Source organism: Polistes canadensis, unplaced genomic scaffold, assembly GCF_001313835.1.
Source record: "Polistes canadensis isolate GaletaPanama2010 unplaced genomic scaffold, ASM131383v1 scaffold_241, whole genome shotgun sequence".
Lineage (NCBI taxonomy): Eukaryota > Metazoa > Arthropoda > Insecta > Hymenoptera > Vespidae > Polistes > Polistes canadensis.
Genome location: NW_014569788.1, coordinates 170,469 through 190,704, shown reverse-complemented (window position 1 = coordinate 190,704; position 20,236 = coordinate 170,469). Strand labels below are relative to the sequence as shown.

At 31.5% G+C, this 20,236-nt stretch overlaps 1 protein-coding gene across 7 annotated transcripts in view; it reads left to right on the top strand.

Annotated features, from left to right (window-relative positions):
* The window catches only part of LOC106790479, an 89,909-nt gene that overhangs the window by 39,014 nt on the left and 30,659 nt on the right, over positions 1-20,236 (top strand). For 5 of the 7 annotated variants that reach the window (XM_014755408.1, XM_014755409.1, XM_014755406.1 and 2 more), the window contains 12 exons: positions 6,231-6,373; positions 7,362-7,843; positions 10,643-10,777; positions 12,157-12,315; positions 12,405-12,575; positions 12,941-13,166; positions 13,382-13,683; positions 13,797-14,021; positions 14,124-14,297; positions 14,534-14,695; positions 14,809-15,051; positions 15,390-15,620. In XM_014755408.1, coding sequence (XP_014610894.1) covers positions 6,231-6,373; positions 7,362-7,843; positions 10,643-10,777; positions 12,157-12,315; positions 12,405-12,575; positions 12,941-13,166; positions 13,382-13,683; positions 13,797-14,021; positions 14,124-14,297; positions 14,534-14,695; positions 14,809-15,051; positions 15,390-15,620 — 2,653 coding nt within the window. The remainder of the gene's footprint in view (positions 1-6,230; positions 6,374-7,361; positions 7,844-10,642; positions 10,778-12,156; positions 12,316-12,404; positions 12,576-12,940; positions 13,167-13,381; positions 13,684-13,796; positions 14,022-14,123; positions 14,298-14,533; positions 14,696-14,808; positions 15,052-15,389; positions 15,621-20,236) is intronic. The other 2 variants (XM_014755410.1, XM_014755411.1) reach the window with 2 other exon arrangements.

Sequence of the window (20,236 nt, the reverse complement as noted above, 5' to 3'; positions counted from 1 at the left end):
TGGGGTGGGGGGGTTCTTCTTTCTCTCGGATTTGAAGCAGGAAAATGTAATCTCGTTAAAATGTCGAGTGAAGATAGAGATCAAAGGGAACCGATGTTAGGTTTATAAAAGACAAGATTTATAGGGTGGTTCTGCTTCTCGTTTCCATCACAAACTCAACGAAACAGGATCGATAGATCGATCCCCATCGATCGTTCGTTCGTTGTCGATACTCGTACCGATGCGTCACCGAATTTCTATCAGGTTCGCTTACTTAGCGGTATTTAAACGAGCCGTTCAACATGGCCGTTAATCAATTACGTGAGTCAGTCTTCCCTATATCCATCTATACATGCATACATTCATACATTCATATATGCATGCATGCATACATACATACATACATTTATAAATACATGCATGCATACATAGATTTATAAATGCATGCATGTATGCATACCTACGACACCGATTACTTCTAAATTTTTTTCAAATTTGTTTATATGATCTAACAATTATGATTTATTATTTTTACATTATACTATAATTTTACACGTAACGTGTAAAAATAATAATGAATATATATATGTACGTACGTATTTTGTATTCTAGTAGTAATATAGAGAAAATTGATGGCAGTAGTCGTTGTACGTTTATGGTCAGACGCGTAACATTTGTTAAACGTTTAAATGCATGTACTTGGAAAATTACTCGTATATACATGTATATATTGTATGTGTTTGTATATATATATATATATGTAGATCAATGGCTTGTGAACTTTTGCAAAGATCGATTATGTTAGAACGATTGTGATTTATTATTATAACACTTGCTATAATTCTTCATACCTATCATCCATGTATACGTATATATATATATTTTGTATTGTATTACTAATATATCGAGAAAATTGATGATAGTAGTCGAAGCACGTTTATGGTCAGACGCGTAACATTTGTTAAATATTTAAATACGTGTTTATGGAAAATTACATAATTGTTGTATATACGTTGTGTGTATCGATTGGTTGTTGATTTTTCGAAGATCAATTATGAGAGAACAATAATGATTCATTACTTTAACACCTGCTACATTTCTACATACCTATGTGAAAACAATAAATACATATATGTATGTGTACAAATATATACACACACACACACATATTAACACACTTTGTATTTCGTGTATATATTAGTATGGAGAAAATTTATGACAATAGTCGAAGTACGTTTATGGTTAGATAAAACATTCGATTAAACATTGAAATGTATGCGCTTGGAAAGTTATAACAGATTGATGTTTTTTTTACATACTGATTGCTGATGCAATCCAAACGTACGTGATATTTAATATTTAATATCTCATTAAATTTAAAGTGTGTAACACACACTTGTTTTATTATTTCCCTACGAAAAATTAATTCATACGTTTGCAAAAATTTATTGGTCATTAATGTTTTTTATTGTAGATTTTCATAATAACGTACGCGATTTCAATAATAATTTTTCATCAAATTCTTTTGGTAATAATATATTCATACCTATTATTGAAATATATATAATTGATTATTTTTCTTATTCTTCTTTTTTTTTTTTTTCAAAAACGCAAATCACATTCAATTTAAAAAATTCAATATTATAATATATTATTCGTATTTTCGATCGATATTCCTTTGAATATATTCATTTATTTTAATTAATATTATTCATTATTTTATAATTTTATACGTTATAACGAGTTAACGCAAATAGTACAGATTTTTGGTTCTATTATTATTATTATTATTTATACTCAAAACTCAACGTATTATAAAATATAACTGTAACTTTTTCATGAAATATTTCCTCGTAGCAGAAAAGTTACACGTTGAACGTTAAATTACAAAATAAAAGAAAAGAAAAAAAAACTTAAATTAAGTAGTAATTGCAAGTAATATTAGTCTTTTGATCAGACTTCGCATTTAATTACAATTCCCTTTCTTTCTTACATTTTTTATTTTCATTTTTCATTTTCCTTTTTCATTCTATTTTTGCATGCAGTCAGTAGTATTGTCGGTGCAGAGCTCGTAAGAAGTAATATAAGAACGAGCACGGTGGAGGGTGAAGAAGGGGGGGGAAAGAAGAAGAGGGTGAGGGCTCGTAACTTGGAAGCATCGTTTCTGAGAAAAGTTGCCCCCATTAAATAACGTTTCAACAACCGATAAAATCTTGACGATAATAAACAACATGAGCATTTTGTTTCTTTCTCTCTCTCTCTCTCTCTCTTACTCCTTCTTTTAAAACTTCTTCACTCCCATTCTTCTCAATTTATAAATTCCCAACTATAAAAAAAGTATCATTTCTAATCCAGACTTAAGAATCCTAATTTGTTTTGATAGGATTCAGTTAAATTCGAACTTCAAATTGAATTGAATTGAAAAGTTCGATTCACAAGTTTTTTTGTTAGTTATCAAACGAATTGAAATTTTCAATTATTATATAGGGTGTCTTTAGATTTTCGTAGTAGTACCACCATCTTTCGTGGTTCATGGTATCATCACATTGAAACGTGGCTGAGGTAAAGCCCTACGAATAATCCCTAAGTAAAAGGGATAGACAGACAGACAGGGAGGGGGGTGTAAGGGGGTTGTAAGGGGGGATGGTGAAAAGTTCAGCTCGCAATATTCGCGTTTCATTCATAATTTACTTGCTTCTTGGGGGTTGTTGAAGGTTGAAGAAAGCACGAATGGTCAACTCCTCCTCCGTCCCTTTGTGTCCTGTTTCGTAATACTGAATGAATGGGCTTTTCAAAAGGGTTGGACCCTTTATTATTTTACGAGGACAAACTATCTTCTTCCATCTCTTTCTTCTTTCATATTTTTTCTCTCTTTTTCATCGTTCGATGACGTAAGTGAACGCTCCTGTCCCTTTTCATCAACGTTTCTTTTCCCCTTTTATCATATTTTCGTTTGTATTTGAAGCTTTTTTTTCTTTTTTTAAGGGGGACAGCAGACAGGAGGAGGGTTGAGTGGGTGGGTGTATTTTTCCAAACCAATATATTATTTTTCTTTTATTATTTGACATTGTAAAAAAAACGTGATCGTCGTAATACTTCTCTAACTTTCTTTTTTTTGATAATTTGAATTTAATTAGCCGTCATTCTAGTTTTCAACATAAATCGTGATACCATTCGAGATTTTTTCTTTCTTTTTAAAATAAAAGGAAAAAGAAGAAAGAAGGATGAAACGCGTGCCAAGAGAGAAGTAATCAGGTTTTCCGCTATATTTCATTTAGTGAACGTTGAAACGTTATCTGCATACGGTTACGTGGGCTGGTGGCTGACTATACACTACGTTTTACTACTAGCTTCCTTTCACTCGATTATTAATTTTCTTCACTCGGAGTCACGGCCCATTTGCTTTTTGAATATGTTCCATGATTATTTGCTTCACTCTTTCTTGATCCTTTTTTTTGGTAGTGGTGGGTGTTGGGTGGTGGGTGGGTGAGGAGGTAAGGGGGGGAATATAATATTGAAATTAGAGAAAAATTCGGTAGAGAAAAAAATTAACGAAATAAATGGGGAACAAATAAGAATTGATAAAAATGGGGTTGTGGGGTGGGGGTGGGGGGAGGGTGGTAAATGATGCGACGTAGTAAATGATGGAAAAGAAAAGATAAAAAAAAAAACGGTGGTTGGTTGGTTGTTAACGAACAAAATAAAACTCACACAACAAACGGGTGAATAATGATGGTTCTTTAGTTGATACATATGTAGAAACAAATGCATATAAACGAACGATTGTTCGTCCGTCGTGTTTCGTTCATTTCATGGCTCGAATGACAAAGCAAAATCGTTGCACGATCACCCGGAAATGCAGAGTCTCGTTTTCCCAATAATTTTGTTTTCTCGTTTGCACACGCGTATATACAGATGTATATTATGCGTATGTATGTGGGGGTAACCCAGATAACTTGTTATATATACACGAAATAAGTTTTTATATTATTGATTTATTATTACAAAACTTGTGTTAAACATTTAACTTGGATAGTTTTCAATGGCTACGAATAATATATTTTGTTTTTTTAGTAGCAATCTTTACAAATTTTCAAGGTTGACTTTAAATGGAATTAATTATCGTTTGTTTTAATATTCATGTTTTTTTTGTTTTCTTTTTGAAATTATATAAATAATACAAGTTTATTTGATTAATAATAAATCAGTGGAGAAAAAAAAGAAATAAATTAGACGTGTGCAAATTACATGCAAATATGCAAATGCGTAAATTGTGTTGCATGATGGTATATACGAAATTATAATATCGATGGTTATGATTTTCCTTTTGAGTTTGGGAAATGAAGTAGAATTGGGAGAGTAACCAGATGAATGTATACATATATACACGCATGTCTATGTTCTCTATGTATATGCAAATATGTACTTTATACATATGTGTATGTATATGACAGAGATAGATAGATAGAGAGAGAGAGAGAGAGAATGGAGTTCAGTGTCATTAGCGACAGCAGAGGATACCAAATTCGCTTTCAACAAAATTAGGTAACGTAACCGCATCGTGCTACTAAATACCGAACATGTACCCTTGTTAGGTTTGCAAATTTCGATCTATCGAACCGGACACGACATCATTTTAGACACATCGTTTGTCTCAGAAATTTACACTCCTGGTTTAACGTTTGATAATTCATTGTGTGTGATTTTATTTTAAATATAAGTAATATTATTATTTTAGTTTGTTTAGTTTGTTATTGGGGGATATAATAAAGGTATATATGCATATGATTATAATATGTTTAACAATATATATACATTAATTATTATATAATAATTTAATATATACAATATTGTATAATACTGTATACTATTACTGTATTATATTATATATTGTTATTTTGTTTGATATTATATTTGTAATATATTTTCTATACAATACACCCTGTATACTCTCGTATTACACTATTACAAAAATTACGGTATAATTCCTATTACTCAACAATAAAAAATATACACAATACTTATATAATAATAAATATTTATTATAATAATATAAATGAATATATATACTTACGAATCTATCAAAAATTTGAATTATTTTCAATACGTAGATATAATTTATTTTATATTTTAACAAAAAGAAAAAAAAGGTACACGTCATTTCGGGATTGAACATTTGTAAAAATTTACATGACAAACTAACGATCAATCGAATCGAATCGAATCGAGGAAACAAAAGAAAGGAAAACAAAAGAGGGTGATCAATTGATGACTAAATTAATTGTAAATGGTACGTGTATAGAAAAAAAAAAAAAGAGATGGTAAAATCTGGCAAGGATTCAAAACAAAAAGATTGGTCATGCACGGTTACACACGTGGTTTTACATTCACTCGTGTGTCAAAAATCGTGTTCATGGTCAAACCTTTTCACAGTATCAACCAACCAACCAACCGATCAACAAACTCTCTTAGATTAAGCGAAATCGCAGACATATTGTGACACCACCGAGCGTGAAAATGATTCCGATTTTTTTTGTTGTCTTCTACCAAACAAATTCTAAAACAATGGTTCGGGCTGCTGCTGTTGTTTCTTGTTTGTTCGCGTATTCTTTGCAAATAAAAATCCATTCTTCCTTTTATAAAGAATAATAATAGTAATAGAAGAAGAGTATAATAAAACAAAATCGTTCAACGATAATAAAACGTTGGTCTCGACCGTGTTTTGCAGATTATTTTTTTAAATATTTATTCGTAGATAAAATGTAATCAATGTCAAGTGTATCTTCAAATATTATTCGAATATTTGAAACGTTTGTTATATTGAAATACGTTCTGATTATATTTTAGAATAATTATCAATTTATTTTTTTTTTGTTCTATTTATTCAACACGATTTTTCAAGTACTTGCGATAACCTGAACAAAAAACAACAATGCATTCTCTGACATTTTATGAAGTTACATGCTAAATTTATAACTCGATATTGTATTCTACGCATAGACAAAAGAGTGTACTTTAATTTAATATAAAAATCATTAAAATCCACTTGCTATTAGTATAACAAATTTTTTCGAATTTTTTTTTTATTGCAATGTATAGTCAATTAAAAACAGATCAACTTTGGTTTAAAGTATTCTTTTTTGTCTAATTATCGCAAGTACTTGAAAACTAGAGTTATTCGGGACACTCTGTATAATAATCAAAATTATAAATAATTGTTGATTATATATATATATAATTTTTTGTTTCAGCGATGGTCGTTTGTTAGAGGGTGATCAAATCCTTGCGATAGATGGTCAACCATTGGATTCAAATATTTCACACGAGCAAGCAATTTCGATTCTTCAAAAAGCTCGCGGTTTGGTCGAGTTGGTAGTGGCAAGAAGCAATCAAGGTAAATTATATCATTTTTTTTATATTATCCATAAATTATTATTCTTTATATATTCCTATATATATATTAATATTACACACTTTCATTTCACATTCCATATTCTTATAATTTTATTATCATAGATCATAGAATTCTTTCAAACAAACTTACAATCTCGTTTGATTTTTATTTAAAAAGAAAAAAAAAAGAAAAAAGAACAATCATTCTTGATTCTTATTTTATTTTTCTTTCATCGACAATAATAATTAGTCTCCTATCATCTTCACGTTATTCATAATTACATATTTTTCTACATTATACTTTTAATTAATTAATAAAAATAATTCTAACTCTCTCTCTCTCTCTCTCTCTCTCTCTCTCTCTCTCTTGTAATCCTATTCTTTATCCAATCAGCTTAACCAATAAGACAGTTATCTTTCTATCCTACTGAATACAAGAAGTTCCTGTATCATTTAACTTGACTTTAATTAACTCCCCAGCATATTATGTGGATTAATGCGTATGAAAAGAAAAAAAAAAAGAAACAAAAAACAAAAATGTCCAAATGTCACTTTCTTCCTCCAACCTTTCCCTTCCCTTCCCTTCCATTTTACCCACGTCCGTTGTCCCTTAAGTATCATCCCGTCTGACGAAAAGAATTAGTTCATATAGTCCCTTCGTAGAAAATGGAATCTAGTAGAATGGAATAAAATCAAGGGGTGGTAAAGGAAGGGAAGGGAAGGGAAGGGAAGGGAAGGGGAGTCGATCGGAAGAAGATTGCTTCCGATGACAGAAAAAAAAAAAGAAAATTCTATTTCTATCTAATGGTTTAGCTAGTTGTAAGAAAGTGGAAGTAGATAGTTGGGTAGGAGGTGGGATTGGGGGAGGTGGGTGGTGTGGTGTGGCAGTAAGGTAAAATACATTTCACCCCAGCCTACCCCCTCTTCCTAAATTGGATCGATTCTTTCTTATTAACGAAATGTTTGTTTATAATCATTATTTTGTTCAGACGTTGGGAATTCTTTGCCGACGGATGAATTGTCCGGTGGTTCGAGTTCAACAGCGGCCGCAGGAGGAGCAGCAGCTGTTGGAGGTGCTGCCGTTATCGGTGCTGGTGTTGGTGGTGTTGGTGGTAGTCCATGTCTTTTGGGAAACAACGGAAATAATAATAACAACAACAACAACAACAATAACATTAATAACAATATTAACAACAATAATATCAACAACAACGTCAACAACAATAATCAGATTGGCTCGGACAAAGATCAATCGGTGTCAGTATCGTCAATTGTCACACCAATACCAACACCTAAGTCCAGTCAACCTACTAGTACAACATCTGCAACAACACCTACGCCAACACCTACACCTATACCTACACCTACTTCGACACCTGTACCACCACCTGGTACCGTTCACGGAGGCCTCGTCATCGAAAGGAGCCCTTCCGCTGTCAGCGACGCCTCCAAGAGTGGCCCTGACATGGTGGTAAGGGTTTACATTTTTATTTATTTATTTATTTATTTATTAGGATGAATTTTACAAATATTCGCGCGCGTTTTTTAATTCATTCATATTATATTTACAAAGTGAGTGTTAATTTTTTACTAAAATACAAATGAAACCAATCCGTTATACAGTTTCAAAGGTAAAACGGGGAGGGGGGGCGCCCATTGGAGGATGAAATAACACGAATTTATTTGTTCATCTTAATATTTTTTTTTATCTTTTAATATATTTCCCTAATTATTTTAATACTTAGGGTGTTGTTTTATTCGTGATACATTCTTATTAACTTTCGTCAATATTTTTTAAACGATTATATGGAGTTTTATAGAAATATGTTATTAAGAAAAATTGTTTCCTTGATAAATCATTCGTTATATGAAAAAAAAAAAATGTTATTAATGATAGTTGTAGGTGGTTATAGGATTCATTCTATACATTTTGATCGTAAAACCGATAGTTCTTTAGATAATCGAATCTACTTTGTCAAAGGGACGAGTTGTCGATTTATACCTGGTGTCTATATTTATATATGTGTGTGTGTGTGTACGTGTATGTGTATATGCATCATGCATCGTTATAAACTTTTCTACATTTCTCTTTTTTTATGTTTTTTACCGATAAAACTATACATCACGTTACTGCTGCGAACAAAATGTTATTAAGCAAAAGTTCCAACTCTCTATCTTTAGGACGAGTATTTTTTTTCATTTTTTATTTTGTTTTTTATCCTATGTGTAACACATTTTTATCGTAAAATCGATAATTCTTTAGATAATCGACGAGAGAGTATATTTTGTCAAAAGTTACGTGTATGGTATTATCATCGTTTTAAACTTTTCTCTACAAAAAAAAATTATCTATTTGTTCTATGAAAAAAAAAAGAAATTGGTAAAAAGTTTGAAATATTCTTTTTTTTTTTTTCGTTTTTTTTTCTCTCTCTCTCTCTCTCTCTCTCTCTCTTATTCTATTTTAAACACGATATCTGTTAATACTTGAATCGCGCTATAAAATTCGAATTTCTTTTTCCTTATAGAAATAAGTATAGAAAAAGTAGAAAAAAAAATAAAAAAAAAAAAAAATGTGCACCCTTAACGATACTTTTTTTTTCTTCCTTCCCTTAGCCTATTATTACCTCTTTTCTATCTCTCTTTCTTTTTTTTTTCTTTTTTCTTTATATCAATAACATTTTTCCTTTTCCACCCCCCTCATTTTTTTTTACTTCACGATCCTTTCATCCAAGCTTCTGTACGACTTTTTTTTTTCTTAACTCTCCTTATCCCATACCTCCCTATTCTTCTTCTTCTTCTTCTTCCCTTTTTCCCCTACCTTCCTCCCCCATTCCCTTTTACACGCACAACTTTTCTGGTTACTATCCGAAATTATTACTTCACATTCACGCTAAATTTATCTTCAACCCTGTTAACGTTATTTTCTCTTTGGGAATCTTTCTTTTTCTTTTTTTGTCTTCTTCCCGTTCTCATTTCATACTTTTTTTTTTTTTTTTAACCATAAAGTATAAAGTTACGTGTAAGATTTTTCGAACGATCTCGCGAAATTATCATTTTTTTTTTTTTTGTATTCTCCCAGCCAAGTTCAAAATTGTTAATTAACTTATCACGTCGAATAAATCCAATCTTCGTTCGTTTTTTTTTACTTAAACCAACGTTGAAAATGAAGGTAAATTACTCCAGTGACTTTGTTAATCGTTATTTTAATTACTACTACCCTTAGTCCACCTGACACTTTGATATTGCTTGCCTGTCAAAAAATATATAATCAGGAAAAAAAAAGAAATATAAAATATAAAAATAGAGGGGTTTATAATATCGAAATAAACCCTTATTTTTTTTTCTTTTTTTTTTCTTTTTTTTTTTGTAAATGAATCTTCGATCTCCAGATTGATCCTGTTAATTAAATTTTATTTTATCGTATTGAAAAATATATTTAAAAATACTAATAGTTATTATTATTATTACTAATATTATTATTATTATCGTATATATCAATATATCAAATAACGTTCGTTAAAACAAATCAATTTTATTTTTCTTATCTTCTTTTTTTCATATCCTTCAATTTCGAGACTGCGCAATCATCATCCCCCCATTTCTTCCCATCCTTTTTTTCTCGCAATTTTTCTTTTTTCTTTTTTCTTCCCCATCTTCCCTCTTCCCTCGTCATTCGCGTTAAGTTTTCTCGAAGTACCATAACGAGTAAGGAAATCGTATTATCGGAAACGCTGAATGATGATGATGAAGAAGAAACGATTTGCGTCCGCGATAAAAAAAAAAAAAAGAATTGCAAACGTTGAAGAACTAGTCAAATTTTATTTTATTTTTTATATTATTATTATTAGTATTTCATTAAAACGTCAAATCGTTATATATATATAAAAAAAAAAGAATAACCCTTACCGAAAAAATGATCTTGTTATTATTATTTCTTTTACTCGAGTGATTCATTTTTTATTATTATTATTATTATTATTATTAATATTTCATTAAAATGTCAAATCGATATATATAAATAAATATTTAACCCTTACCGAAAAAATGATCTTGTTATTATTATTTCTTCTTTTACTCGAGTGATTCATTTTTTCTTATTATTATTATTATTGATTTTTCATTAAAATGTCAAATCGTTATATATAAAAAAAAATTTAACCCTTACCGAAAAAATGATCTTGTTATTATTATCGTTGTCGTTTTCGTTCCTTTTTATTTTTAATCTTTTAATTTGTCATGTTTCTTTTTTCTTTTTTTTTTTTTGATTTAGCTGAACACGGAATGGGCACAAGTAGAAGTGATAAACCTAATCAATGATGGCAGCGGTCTTGGATTTGGGATTATCGGAGGCCGTAGCACAGGCGTCGTCGTCAAGACCATTCTTCCTGGAGGCGTTGCCGATCGGGTAAGTATCCAATCGAAAGGAACCTCCTCCTCCTCACTACCACCACATCATCCTTCTCATATTCTTCATCATCTTTCACCCCCCATCCTCTTCTTTATCCACCTAACTCATCTTCTCATACTCTTCTTCATCGTCTACCTCATCTTCTTCTTCTTCTTCTTCAACTACTATCTTCACACACACACACATATATATATACAGAGCTTCCTTTTGGTGATTCAACTCGTACTAATTGCGAAAGGATATTTACTTTCTGACGATTTTCATGATGCAAGGATTCCGTTAAAATGTGAAGCCATTAACGAGTTAAACGATTATCTTCACCGTTTATCAGACTTAATAGAATCCTACTTGCCCTATACTAGAAACTATTATATATATGTATCATTCAGAACACCCTCTTCTTCCCTACACACACACACACACACCTTTTGTATATTATACGTGTGTGTATATATCATAGATCTATATAGATTGATAGTGGATAGACTTCAAAGAGAAATAATTCGTTAGGGTAATTAACTTTAGGCTTTAATTAAACGTGTCTACTACTTACTATTCTTTATCCAGTAAGCCATAATTATTCATGTTCATTTACATGAACACATTAGATCACTCGTTTCGTTAGATACAAATTTATCCATTTTAATTGAACCAAAAAAAAAATGTGAGGAAAATTTTAAATTGATAATTAGGTTAATTAGATAAATATTGTTACTATGTTTTTATATGTAAAACAAATTGTTTTTAGATTTTTATTTTGTAATTGTACAATAATAATAATAATAATATTAGTATCTATTTAATAAAATTTAATCTATTTAAGTCTAGATTGAGAAACAGTTTTGTTGAGGGTTTCAAATTATAACGAGCTAATACTTAACGAAGTTTAGATGTTTTGTGTTTTGAATATTAATAAAAAGAAAAATGTATGTCTACCCAATGAAAAAAGACGCTGAACTGTAAAAATTAAGTTACTGAAGAAGTCCCAATAAAGGGATGAAATGTCCAACTTAGTTAAATTAAGTTCTACTTCTTTTTTATATCCAAGTTCCCTGTGATATCTTATCATTAGTATCTATATTTTAATTTAACATTTATTTATGGAATGGGGGGTGGGGTTATATATATATATATATATTTTACATATTAATGAATTATTATAAACTAGATTGGATTTTTAGGTTTACATACAAATGTAGAATAATCATTTCTAAACTTTGATTTATCAGAATGAACACATTTATTAATTATATACACAAATATTAATAACAATAAGCGTTCTAGCAATTTTTCAATTGTGATTTATCGATACGTGCAAAAAGCGTAGAAACGTGTTAAATAATGAACTTTCGTAACAGTATATTCTGATTTATCAGGATAATCGGCTCCAAAGCGGGGACCACATACTCCAAATCGGGGATGTCAATTTACGAGGAATGGGAAGCGAACAGGTTGCAGCTGTTTTACGACAATCAGGAACACACGTGCGTCTCGTTGTCGCAAGACCAGTTGAACCAACATCACCAGATTTCCAGGTATAATATCAATTTATAAATACAATAAACATTTGATCGTAGAAAATGTATAATAAATGAATTGTTGATTGATATCATTATGATTTTAGGCCATCGGAAGTCATGCACCAATCGTCCCAACGAAAAACCTTGGTGACCCAGACGAATTGGAGAGATACCTGGTCCACAGTGTACCCGAGACCTACAACATACGACACGTACAGCAAGGGGGTGGTGATGCCAGTTACGACAACGGGTATATGTATTCGCAGGAGTCCGACGTGAGTGCGACGAAACGTGTTGATCAGCTTCTACTAATGTGCGCTACTACGATCGATGCTGCTATGAATTATTAAAAAGCACACACACATACATTAAAAAAAAAAAATAAATAAATAAAAAAGTGAAATGTAGTCCGAAAAGAAAAGAAAAGAAAAGAAAAGAAAAAAAAACAAAACACACAAACACACACGAGCATATAATACACAAAAAAAAACAAACAAACATAAACATATATATTAGCATACGTACATAATTCCTTCGCAAATAAACGGGGATATTTAAAAAGAACCGCGGGAATAGTTTCGTGATATTAAAACGGGGATTATTAGAATGTAAATGGCGAAATGTGTCCCTTCTTCTCAAGGCAAGAACCAGTCTCATCATGGATGTGGTACCCAGACGCAACCCCGTACCAATTGGAGCGATGCCAGTTATACCGACGGTACCGGTACAAATTCCGGAACTACCGGTCCTCAGCATGGAGGCCATCGATGTTAATTCACTGCCAGAAATGGAGCGTTTCACCGTCGAGCTTAAGAAGGATATTTACGGGCTTGGGATCACTATAGCCGGCTACGTTTGCGAGAAGGGTGAGAGATGCAGTGCTGTTAACAAAACACAACAAAACAATATACTATTAATAAACAAACAAACAAAGAAAATATTTTAAATAAAAACAAAAACGCGCACGACGTTAAAACTTTTAAAACAAAACAACAAGAATAAAAACAAAACAAAAAAATAAAAAAAGGTAGAGTTATAGTGAAGATCATCACAGAGGGACGGTTGGTTAATGATTTTTCAGAGGAACTTTCGGGCATCTTTGTCAAGAGCATAAGCGAGGGTAGCGCGGCAGACTTAAGTAATAAGATACAAATAAACGATAGGATAGTCGAGGTGGATGGTCATTCTCTACAGGGTTATTCGAATCACGAGGCTGTTGAAGTTCTTCGAAGTACCGGGCAGACCGTTGTACTCTGCTTGGAAAGATATTTACGTGGACCAAAGTACGAACAACTTCAACAAGCGATTGCTGCTAGCGAACTGAGATTACCCCAACCAAGTTCTCCGTCTATTACGAGCCTACCAAGTTTTCCAATAAGTGCAGTAAGATATTTCACGTTACATTGTTGTATCGTTTATTTTCGTACAATATTATAAGAGTATCATACTTTTCGAGACAATATTAATCGTATTTTTATTGTTGATTTTATTTTTAGGATGGCGAGACTACTACCGAGATAGAACAAGAAGGTGAATCGCATACGACCGTTGATAGTGCTATACTTCAAGAAGCAGATCGTGAAAGTGTTACGGACGAGTTCGATGTAGCTACAAACGTTGAAGCTCTTTTAAGCGATCCTTCCACCGAGTTAACTCCGCAAATCCGTGCCGCCATTAAATCCAAATGGCAAAAGATTGTAGGACCTGATACTGAGATAGTGGTACGCATTATTCCATCTGTTATATTATAAAGAAAAAAAATCCTTGTAATTTGCTATTATTGTTATTGATAATAACGTGATAATATTGTTTACTACGAGTAGGTAGCACAATTGAAGAAATTTGCAGAAGGTAGTGGTCTTGGTATTAGTTTGGAAGGTACAGTGGACGTTGAGAATGGTCAAGAAGTGAGGCCTCATCATTACATTCGTTCGATTTTACCTGAAGGTCCTGTCGGTCAAAACGGTACCTTACGATCAGGGGATGAATTGTTGGAGGTAAGATATATTTCATTATCGTTCATTATAGATGTCACAAACTCGACGCCCCACGAGGATTGCAAATTCGAATCTTTGGATATTTTACAATTAATTTTAATGTCGAAAGTTGGATTCTATTAAGACTTTAGAAATGTTTCAATAATAAAATATGTGGTGCAATGAGTTGATTATATTTATTATATATCAATGATTAACAAAGTTAATTAATGTCGGTAATAAAATGATTTCTTAAGGTAAATGGTTACCGTTTGCTCGGTATAAATCACATGGAAGTAGTTAGCGTTTTAAAAGAATTGCCTATACACGTTCGTATGGTTTGCGGAAGAAATGTGGCCTCCCAGGATCCATTGTGTCCTATTGACACTGCTCAACATCAAGCAGCTTTTCAGACCAGAGTAAGTTGAATCGATGTTCTTCGATTTTTACTTTAATTTGTTTTTTCTTTTATTCTTTGATAATAATAATAATAATAATAATAATAATAAAACGAATCAACACAATAACACAGAGTATTCTCGGTGGATCCCTTCAAAATCTCCTACCAACAATGGATCGACTGGTAAAGGCGAAATCTGATGGATCCTTGGCTTCAACTACAACAACCGCAACCGTGACTGACGCTAGCTTGAACAAAATGAAGTCACGATCTTTGGAGCCATTGACAGGCTTAGCTATGTGGAGTTCAGAGGCGCAAATCATCGAGCTGGTTAAAGGAGAGAGGGGCCTTGGGTTCTCCATTTTGGATTATCAGGTATTTCAGTATATATATGTTACCGTCAAAGCCAGAAATCAGTCATTGCTAGTAATTCCTCGGCATTACTATGAATGCAAAGAGCTTTCAACCGAAATCGGAAATTAAAAAATTCTTCCAATTTGTCCTAGGAATCGAACATATTACTTTGATATTCTATAGAATATCAAATTACTATTTAAACAACGTTTATTTTGCAATTGTTGAAATTCAATAAAATTACTTAAATATGCAAGTGAAATATTAATTTACAAATGCACGAACTTGTTGCTGGTTCACCCTAATATTAAATTATATAATATATATAATCAATATTTGATTTTGTATAATTTGTATAGGATCCAATGAACCCCAACGAAACTGTGATAGTAATAAGATCACTCGTTCCTGGTGGTGTGGCTCAAGTCGATGGTAAACTTATACCGGGTGATCGTCTCCTGTTCGTGAACGATATCGGTTTACAAAATGCTACTCTCGACCAAGCTGTGCAGGCTCTTAAAGGTGCACCCAAAGGAACCGTACGCATCGGAGTGGCCAAGCCGTTACCAATACCAGATAGTATCGTACAGGTGAGCGATCAGGATGATCCGGTTGAGACCACGGCGGATAGAGATAACGAGGAACCTACGCACTCGATCATGGATAGCCATAAGCAGAGGCGAGAATATTTTCGAGAGCGTAAAGTGAATGTGATCGAACCACCTCATCACATGGATTTGATAGACGGTCTTAAACATCTTCATAATCTCGTCAAATCTGAAAGCTTTTGAAAATCGAATCGACGTTACGAATCAAATCCTAATTTTGATGCTAATATTATTGGTGTTCTATTTTATTTTTATTTTATTTTACTTTTATTTTATCTCTTTCTATATATATATGATGATATATATACATATATATACGTGAGCTGTTTCACAGGCCCAATAAGATTAACTCCGCTATTAGAATTTGTTTAGAAATATCGAGATACTTAACTTTTTATATTTACAATAAACTTACTTTTCATATTATTATTATTATTATTATTACGCTTGAGAATATATATATATATTAAACGAGACAGCAATCATTTTGATGATACGTTGAATGATAAATTATCGATTTTCTTCTTTACCTTTTGTTTCATTGAATTAATCAATTTGGGAAATGAACGGCTCATGTATATTAAATTTCGTTTTTTCGTTCTTCGCGTGTCTTCGAGACCGATGATGACATTAATGTTCTGTCATTATCTACTTTTTTGTATCATCATCGACATTTCGAATTTATTAAAACCGCGTTGTTGTGTGTGTGTGCACCTTTTGCACATAATTAAGCTCGGATTTATTTTGTATGTTTTTATATATTGGGCAAAAAAAAAAGAAACAATAATATCATATGATCAACGAAACCAATTTGAATCTGTTCCGATCGGACAGTATCTTTTATCACTTTTTACAAAGTTTTTATTAATATTATTGTAAGAAGAAGATAGAGAAACGGAAAGTTTATGCCTAATCTAATTGTAGTTTGTTTTTTAACATTGTGCAATAGCTATCGTTGCATCTTTTTTGTTGCAACGTTGCAGCCTTGCGGAAAATGAATCCAAGTATATATAACATCAACTCGACGTGGTGGCTTTACGATATATAAACTGGATAATATATTTATATCCTTTTCCTATCCATTATTACATTTGATTTTTTCTCATCATTCTTTGTTTATATTTTTTTTCATTTGTTTTCTTCTGTTTTTTTTACAACCCCCCGTTCCACATTTTATTAAACGCATGCGTTCCTTTTTTATGTTCAGCTTATGTGTTCTTTTGATCATGTTCGATTATAAATTTAGATGTTAGATAGTATATTTTTGTTTTACTTTAAGATTCTTTCATGCGTTAATTACAAATTAACTGTATACACATACACACACACCTACACACACTCATATATATATATATATGTGTGTGAAAAAAGAAATGAGAAAGAACAATTAATTTAACAAATTTTGTTGAACGAATGTTTAAACGATAAATAATTTTGTTAGAACAGCAAACCTTTTCCTACACGTTTGCATCATACATGGGTATTTGTTTTCTTTTTCCATATTAAACATTATTACAGCGTGTGTGTCTATGCGAAAGTAATAACGAGGAAGAAAATTTAAAGAGAGATAAAAGAAAAATAACGTGTAAATCAAATACACAGCATAAATAAATATAGGGTGCTGCCGTGCTCATTCATTTTTTTTCTTTTTTTAATCCGATTTCCATTAATCCTTACCACGTAATCGCCAATAATATAATAACTTTTCGAAATTAAGTTTAATATGTTTAAGTCAACATTATTTTTATATATACTTCTTTGCTTTATCTTTTAATTTTTTTCTTTCGTTTTCTATTTGAATTTGATTATCTTTATTTCTTTTTTTTTTTGTTTTTCCTTTCCCAATTTTCTTCACTCCTTTCAACGAAAAAGAAGAAGAAGAGACCACACGGAAAGTTCTCAAATATTTGACCAAGTCGATTACGACAAAGTAAACTTTGATTTTACTTGGGAGTGGGGAGGGGGAAAAAAAGAAAAACTTTTTTAACTCTTTGTAAATCTAATTATTTTTCTTATGCAATTATTTTTTTTTTTTTAACGAAAAAAAATAAAAGTAATACAAATATTCTATTAAATTTTTTTACAATTTTAAAAATATAACTTTATAAAGAGTTAAAAAAAAGGAAAGAAAAAAAAACACACACACACACAAGAATAAATAAACTTACGAATATATTTTATATTTTCAAGAGAGAGATTAGAATTTATAATATACGCGCAATCATACGAAAACTAATTTATATTACCGGACACGTTCTCTCGTTTTTTTCTCTTACGAGAGCCAGAGATGACCGGATTTTAAATGAGGTTTTCCTTTCGTACTTTTTTCTTGTTGTTTTTCATTTTTTTTTTTTTCTTTTTTTCTTTAAAACCATAAATACGCTTTTATAATCGTAAGAAACGAAGATAATAGATAAGAAACGTATCGTGAATAATATATTGATAATTTTTGAATATATATATATTATATATATATATATAAAAAAATGTAATGAAAGAAAATGAGAAAATGAAAGGGAGGAAAAAAAAGGAGAGCCGGGAGAGGAGGAGGAGGAGGAGGAAGAGGAAGAGGTTGTGGAGGAGGAGGAGGAGGAGGAGGAAGGCAAAAAAGAAAAAGAAAAAGAAATGGAAAAACGAAAAAGAAAAGAAAAGAAAAAAAAATAACATATAAACAGAAATTAAGGAGAAAGAAAATGAAATGAATGATTGATTCGTTCTCGGGATGATGCGGATTGATCACGTGATCAAATATCGGTGCTACTTTTACAGCCTAACGATGGGTTTTTTAAAATGTCGTGCTGCAGCAGCTCCCTTTAAGTAAGTACATTAATAAAACGATTGTAATAGTGAATGAAAGTTGCCTGGTAGAGAGTAGCTGATTCGAAATAATAATAATAATAAGACTATAATATTTTAAATAATGATAAATAATATCAACGTTTTTTTTTATTTTCTTTCGATAACATCTATCTCTCTGAGACGTCTCATCCCTCCCCCCTTAAAAAAAAAAAAAAAACGAAAAAAAGAACTCTAGGTTTAGAAAAAACACAACAAAGAAAAGTACAAGAGAAATACATACCAAGTATGGTCAGGCTCTACATTTTATTCCTTTTTTTTTTTCCATGACACACACACACATACACACACAAGCTTATTTTTTAGTCTTTTCTTCTTTTTTTTTTTTTTTTTAATTTGTAAACCTTTTTTTCTAATAAATAACTAATCAATCTCAGATTAATGATTAGATGCACTGAAAGTGAGAGTGATTGGGAAAAAAATCAATGTGTGAATTGGAAAAAGGAAGACAGACAGACAGACACAAACAAATACAAAAAGAAAGAAAGAGAGAGAGAGAATGCATCTACTATTCCAGTTAGAAAAAGACAGCAAGTATTATGTGATTTAAAATGAATGAATGAATGAATGAGTGAATAAATGAAAAAGAAAAAAATAAGCAAGCATGCGAGTGAGAGAGAGGGTGAGAGGGTGGGAGGGATGAAAAAAGAGAGTACGAGGCAAGTAAAAAAAAACAAAAAAAGAAACAAATCCTTTACCACCATCCATTTTTAGTTTTCTATCAAAAAGGAAATAATGTTTACAACCTAAAACACATCCAACATCCCTTCCACCATCCTAACCACCACTACACCCACCCCCACCCTCAGCACAGCCTAATCCTTTTTCTTCTTCGTTTAATTTTGTTCTTTCTCTCTCTCGTCGTAAGTTGCTCTCAATCACAGCTCGTATGTCAATCTTTTCACCTTTTTGTAGAGTTCTACTACCATACCACTACTGTCTACTACTACTACTACTACTTCTACTTCTTCTACTTCTTCTACTACTTCTACTACTACTACTACTACTCACTGGCACTTTTCTTCACTATTATCAAGAGGCTCGTGGGACCGACAATACTATTTCCTTCCTATTATTAATATACCAACGTTTATAAACCTGAACACAACTCCATTGACTGACTACCACCAACACCAATCACCACCAATCACCAAGCACCCTGATTACAGTTGAAAATTTCTACTACATACGTGCACCAAAAGAAAAAGAAATAGAGAAAAAAAAAAAGAAATGAAAAAAGAAACTAAGAGAAAAAAAAAACAAAAAAAAGAAGGGGGCTACACGTGTAAACTTCATCCAATGGCAAACACACCCCCAACCCGTCGCCCCACTGTAATGGATAAAACATACTAAACGCAAGTTACGTAACTAATATCGATTCTCCAAAGGCTTCCTTTTTTTTATCTTCTTCATCGCTTTAATTCTATTCTCGATAGCTATTCACATACTTTTTTACACACGTGTATTAATTATTATTATTATTATTATTATTATTATTATTATTATTATTATTATTATTATTATTATTATTATTATTACGACGTATGATAGTACGGAATACGAAAAAAGAATAATATACGATTCCAATTTAGAGTCTCTCTCTCTCTCTCTCTCTCTCTCTTTCTCTCTCTCTCTTTCTCTCTCTGTCTCTCTTTTTTTTTTTTTCTTTTTCTTACCTCCGCTGAAATCTCGAAGACACGCGCGGGAATTTGTCGATATTGGTTGTTGTTTTTTTTTCTTTT